Source organism: Cannabis sativa, chromosome 8 (assembly GCF_029168945.1).
Source record: "Cannabis sativa cultivar Pink pepper isolate KNU-18-1 chromosome 8, ASM2916894v1, whole genome shotgun sequence".
Taxonomy (NCBI): Eukaryota; Viridiplantae; Streptophyta; class Magnoliopsida; order Rosales; family Cannabaceae; genus Cannabis; species Cannabis sativa.
Window position 1 is genome coordinate 14,856,716 of NC_083608.1, and position 6,288 is coordinate 14,863,003.

A 6,288-nucleotide genomic window follows, 5' to 3' on the forward strand; every position below is an offset into this window, starting at 1 on the left:
AAATTACAAAGAATAAAAAGCCTACAAAAAATGGTTCCAAAAAATGGGCTTTATATCTTCATAATTCAATCATATATACAATACATGCACACACACGTACCAAAAACAAAACGAGAGATATTCAAAGAATCAAAGATCGTCGATCGATTGATAAAATATTATTCGATCGATCATCTTGATATTATGAAGAGAAAAAAGAAAAACTACTTTATTATGTATATATATATACAAAATGAGGTTGCTTCGATCTTCCCAATAATAATATGAAGAGATCAATAACCTTATTATTATTATTGGACGTAATTTTTTTGTGGTTTTAAGAGAGGAGTTTTGACGTTATAATTCTCATTATCATCATCATCATCATCATCAACATCATTATGCTCTTGTGGAGGTGACTCAACATCATATTGTTTAGTATTATTACTATTAGTACTCACTTCATCTTCATGGTTTAGTTGACCCCACATCACTGTAAAGTACCCCATTCCAACTATAGCCGTTCCAATCACACTACAATAATATTATTTTATATACAATTAGTACGTACGTACGTATGCAAATTAATTATGAGAATCTTTTCAATATTCATAATAATATAAAATTAATAATAAATACCTTCCGTAACGAAGAGTACTTGCAGGGAGGCTAGTACCAAAAATAGTGGCAAAAACAACACCAAAGGGCTTGAACATAGGCACATATAGTGGACCTTTTATCCTCATGCACCATAGATGAACACAACTTCGGATTATACCCATAAAGCTTGCCTATATAATACGCATAATTAATAAGTCAATATGCATGCATTCTTTTATTTGCCTGAATGTGGTTGGTCAAAGTGAAACAAGTATATATATTATAATATTATTGACTTACTGTTAGAACAATAAGGAGGAGTTCGGTGCTGTTAAGGTTTAGCTTCCAAGCATTTAAGTCTGTTTCGAAGATTAGGGCTGAAAGTAAAGCAGATTGGAGTGTTCCAATGGTGCTGTAAAACGATGCCACTTTCATCACTTGTGGGTATTGTTTCACAGTTCCAGCCTGATCACACCATTTTAATATATTATTATTATTATTATTATTATTATTATTATTATTATTATTAATCTTCATTATTTCTAGCTGTATATATATATATATATTATGAGTAATATATTGATACATAAATTTATAGAATAATATATATAGTCTACAGTAAACCCTTAAAAGGTTACATGCATATTTGACATTTAGAAGAGTTTATAAGACTGATTAATTTATACAAAAAAAATAGTTACACGCATAGTTAATTCAATACTTGAAGCTTATACCAACACTGTAAACATTTTTTACATTTTTAAAAATTTACTAAACAATATCATAAAAAAAAAAAAAAAATCTTAGATATATAGGGGTACGTATATTATTATGTGTTTTTCTAAATTTATATATACACATCAAAATATATTCCATGTTATTTTAGCAAGTAATTTGCGGCATATATAAATACTTAAATTTAATTCTCAGTTATAAATAAATACTTAAGTTTAATTTTTTTTAGTAATAATACTTAAGTTAGGTATCTGGTTAAATAAATTGCCACGTGACAATCCTTGATTGGTCCAAGTCATTAAATTTTTATTATTTAAAAAAATTTAGTTCAAATATACCAATAAAAAAATGACACGTGGATATAATAACTATAACATTTAACAGTTAGGTACCTACAGAGTTTCAAAAATATAACAGGTGTTATTACCGCTAAAAATTAAACTTAGATATATATTTATAATTTGTAACTGAGAGTTAAACCTAAGTATTTATGCCGCAAATTACTCTATTTTAGTTGTAAACATATACTTTTCAGTCATCTAATTAATAAGACGTGCGATATTCACAGTTTAAAAAAAGATAAATTTTAAAAAGTATCAGTAGTGTCTAATACTTCTTAAGATGTCATGTATTGACACAATTAAATATTAAGTCTTATGTAATATATATAATATAATATCTTTATGAAATATCACTAACAAATTCGCAAGGCATCATTTCTAGGTGGTGTTATTGTCTAATAATAATACTCTTTAAAAAATATTATGGTTTTTTAATAATGTTTTGGTACCTGAAGAGTGTTCCAAAAGGCAACACATAAGTTAGCAGCTGCCAGTAAAAGGCCACCAAGAAGCCAATACTGTGGATTATTTGTGGAAAAGATGAAAAATTTCTTGGTTGCAGAGAGCATAGGTAGATGGAGAGATGATGAAGAGTTTTTAATAAGTGGACCCTTGTACAATTCCACCATTGTTGCTCCAACCAATGATACTATTGTACCACATACTTTTGTTTGGAAGCTCCTACTTCTCCAATCTACTTTTGTTGTTCTATATAATAATATTAAATCACATAAATATACTATGTAAATGACCTCATTGATTATAACAAAAACTAACTTTGATATATATATATATAGCAGAATTAATAAAAGTAGATTAACCACGTCATAATAAGAATGAAATCCTAATAGCACATTTACGGGGCATTATACTTACCGTTACTAAGAAGTGACGTCATATAAATAACAATGTGTATTAATCTTAATTAACTCGTGTGGTCCCTTCCTAATAATATAAATAACTAATTTTATACATGTGTATTATAAGATTGTGAAATTGAAATTTAAATATGTATCTAACATTACTTATATAAATATTAAGGTTGGTTAATATTGATCTAAATTGTTAGTAAAATATATATACATATAAAAAAGGGAAAATATCTATTTAACTTTTTACACCTAGATCTAGATGTAATATTTTATTTTGATACTTTTTTGTCCTCATTTATAAGGAAAAAAAAAGCATAAATCTATCGATGGTGATTAATTTACTCAGCTAAATATAAAAATCATTACTAATCGATGGCATGGGTCCAAAGGTTCACGATATCACTTGATATAAATATACCAGAATATTCATAAGTAATTAAGATCTTAATGGAATCCAATCCACTAGACTATAGCAAATATATATTACTGGAATAATAATCACATGTATTATGTATATTCTCTATCTAATTATGCCACTATTCCATGAACGGGGCCGCCAAAGAATAATAAAACAAAGTGTTCTACTCAAATTGATCAAAAAAAAGCTCTATATAATTATGTATTAACGTCAATTTAATTTGTACAGGTTAATTTATTTTCATCATCACATTATATTTCACGTTTAATTTCCTCCCATTAATTATATTACTATGCTAGCTGATTTTCAGTTCATGATGATTTATAGTGCATGCATGAAATCTAGCTAGCTAGAGAGCTGGCTTGCTTACGTGCATGAATACAGTATATATATATAACTAACCCTGTTAATCCGAGAAGGAAGACTCTCAGAAAGAAGTTTAAGTTGAATGTTGGCTCTTCATCAGTTCTGCACAAAATTATTAACAAACAATTAACAATAATACATGAATAATATATAAAACAATTACAATATATATATAGAGAGAGAGAGAGAGAGAGATAATAAGAGGTAATACGTACTTGTCGTTGCGATGGTAAAAGAAAGAAAAAGGTAAGAGGAAATAGAAGAAAGAGCATGTGTGTAAACCACAAAAACGAATGGACTCATCCCATTAGTGATAACTGTCTTAGCCCAAATGGTTAAGATGATAGTGCAACCCTCCATTGTCACCATTGCTCCAAATGGTATACATTCCAACAACTTTTTAATAAAATTATTACCACCTTTAATATTCCCCAACACCACCATCTTCAATAATAATATATATATATATATAATCTTATATATTCAGAAAATAGAGAGAATGATATTGTAATAAGTGGAGTTTCTGATCTAGATTTATATAACTCTCTCTATTGATTTTATTTTTTTGTGTCTTAAAGTTTATGTGTCAAACTTATTCCCTTTTATATAAATGGGTAAAGGTAGGTGAAGCTAGGAAACGTTGGTTTATGAGTACCAAAAGGGCAACCCTTCGTTATATGGGGAAGCTATTTTTTGATTTTTGAGTTTTGAGTTTTTGAGTTTTTGAGTGGATGTGGCTACTTGATTCAACCTCTCCATCTATATAAAACAATTATATCTATTAATTACTATGCACAAGCCTAGCTATGTAGCTATGACGTTTTCATTTTAATAATTAATAATCAGATTCTTCTGTTTCTTTTATAATATATGCATGCCATTAGGTAGAGAATTTGTTATTTGCTATAAATCAGTGTATTACTACCAGTCCAACACCATAATAATAAGGCGGCAATAGTATTAGTACTAATTAGTTGTTTTCTATAATAATTTACTAATTAAAATCTATGAAAACCCATGATTATACAATTATTATAGGCACACCTACTATTTGGGGGCCAAAGTACAAAATAAAAAAAAAAAAAAAATAGGAGTAATTTTAATTACAAATTTTGAAAGAAAACCCATGAAAATTATAAAAATCACACTATATATAATTTCATTATAAATCAAAAATTTGAGAGGGGCCAAAGTCCTAATTAACCATGCCTTGCGATTAGTTAACTATTATTTTTTATAACACTTATGATTAATTAAAGAGATTTTTAATTATTATACTTCAAAATAGTTTTTTTTTTCTTGCATTTCTACAGAAATTCACAATACAATCAACGAAAAATTTAAATTACTATTAAAATCTGCGTAGCAACCCACATAGTAGGGGTGGCAATTCGTGATTGTGGATCGTACGTGTTTGTATCATATGTTGAGACCTATATATATATCAGGTTTATGCTCGACTCAAACACGACCTATTTAATAATTGTGTCAAAAAATGAAACCCAAACACGACCCATTTTATAAACGGGTGACATGACTTAACACGATCCGTATAATCCGTTTATAAACATATTTTGTTTAAACATATATGTCAACTAATAACACGTTTATGAAATATTCAACACGTACGTTTATAACCTATTTATGATATATGGTAATTAAAGTATACTAAAATAACTTTAAATAGGTTATTAACAAAGTCAATTTCGTGTTAGCTGTGTCAATCTGAACATGATCCATTTATTAAACGGGTTAGACGAGTCAATTCGAACACAACTTAAACCCATTTAATACAAATTCAAACTCGCTAATTCTCGTGCAGGTTTCGAGTCGTATTATCGTGTCTGACACATTTAACCGGCCCACACAAAAATCACCGAAATAACTCAAACTATAAATTAAAAAAAAAAGTTAAAAAATAATATTTAAAATAATTCCCCTTAATTAAAATATACAAAACTCCATACTAAATTACATCAATAATAATAAAGTATAAAACATTTTTTAAAATGATTTAATAACTCTCATTCGATATATAAAAGATTAAAAAATATGCAATGCGGTTTGTTTTTTGTATGAGAAATAATGAATAAGTGCGCGTGCTTTCATGTCATTCGTCTCTTTGTTATATAATAATTGTGATTTTATTAAACTAAGCTTAATTAGGTTTAATTAGTGTATATTTTAGTATAATAGCTAGTCATTAACTTTGTCTTTAGTTTGAGATTAATTTTTTTTCCTACGCAACACACACAGTTTTCTACTTATCATTATTTTCCTAAACCAAAATGATTGTTGAAGCTAGCATTGTGGTCCACCAATTCCTTGGGTTGAATCAAAAAATATAATTATAATTGGATTCTAATATTAATGTGTGTGGTTCTCTTGTTAACTCATCAAGTCTCATATAAAAATAATGGGGTCCATTTTCTTGCTTAGCTACACCCTTGTTTAAAGTTTGGTGGGTCAGATTAAGATCAAATTCTCTTCTCTTCTCACCTTAAAACACCCATTAACTTAATTTAATCTTTGTTTAAAGAGAAAATAATATATATATATATATATAAATTTTTTTTGTAGTATAATTAAAATTAGTTGATGGCTTACGTAGGTACGTAAGAGATTGTGGATCTTGAAACTGTTGATGAGGCTGATGTAATAACCATATATAAATAAAGACGTAGTGTTAATTTAACAGCAGGCTATATATAGTTTTTCATCTCAAATTATACTATTAATAATCTCCAAAGATTAATGTTGTTGTTATATATTATTACAACTTTGGTAAGATTACTATTTGTACTTTAATTGATTTGACTATATTACACAATTAATGGTCAGGAGATATTTTTCAATGAACTTCTGAAATTGGAATGCTGTGAATTTATAATTGTTTTATTTAATTATTATGCGATAGCACAAATTAATAATTTTAGGACTCGTTTGGAATGTAAGTCGTATTATATTATATTATATT

General features: G+C 27.6%; 1 protein-coding gene across 1 annotated transcript; it reads right to left on the reverse strand.

Moving 5' to 3' along the window:
- Positions 1–201: 201 nt before the first annotated feature.
- Positions 202–3,680, reverse strand: LOC115700979 (WAT1-related protein At1g70260-like). Its single transcript, XM_061103159.1, has 6 exons — positions 3,523–3,680; positions 3,348–3,413; positions 2,105–2,363; positions 880–1,044; positions 619–770; positions 202–513 (listed from the first exon to the last, which is right to left on the reverse strand). The coding sequence occupies exons 1-6, from the start codon at positions 3,678–3,680 to the stop codon at positions 291–293; spliced, it is 1,023 nt and encodes a 340-aa protein (XP_060959142.1). The 3' UTR covers positions 202–290.
- Positions 3,681–6,288: the final 2,608 nt, after the last annotated feature.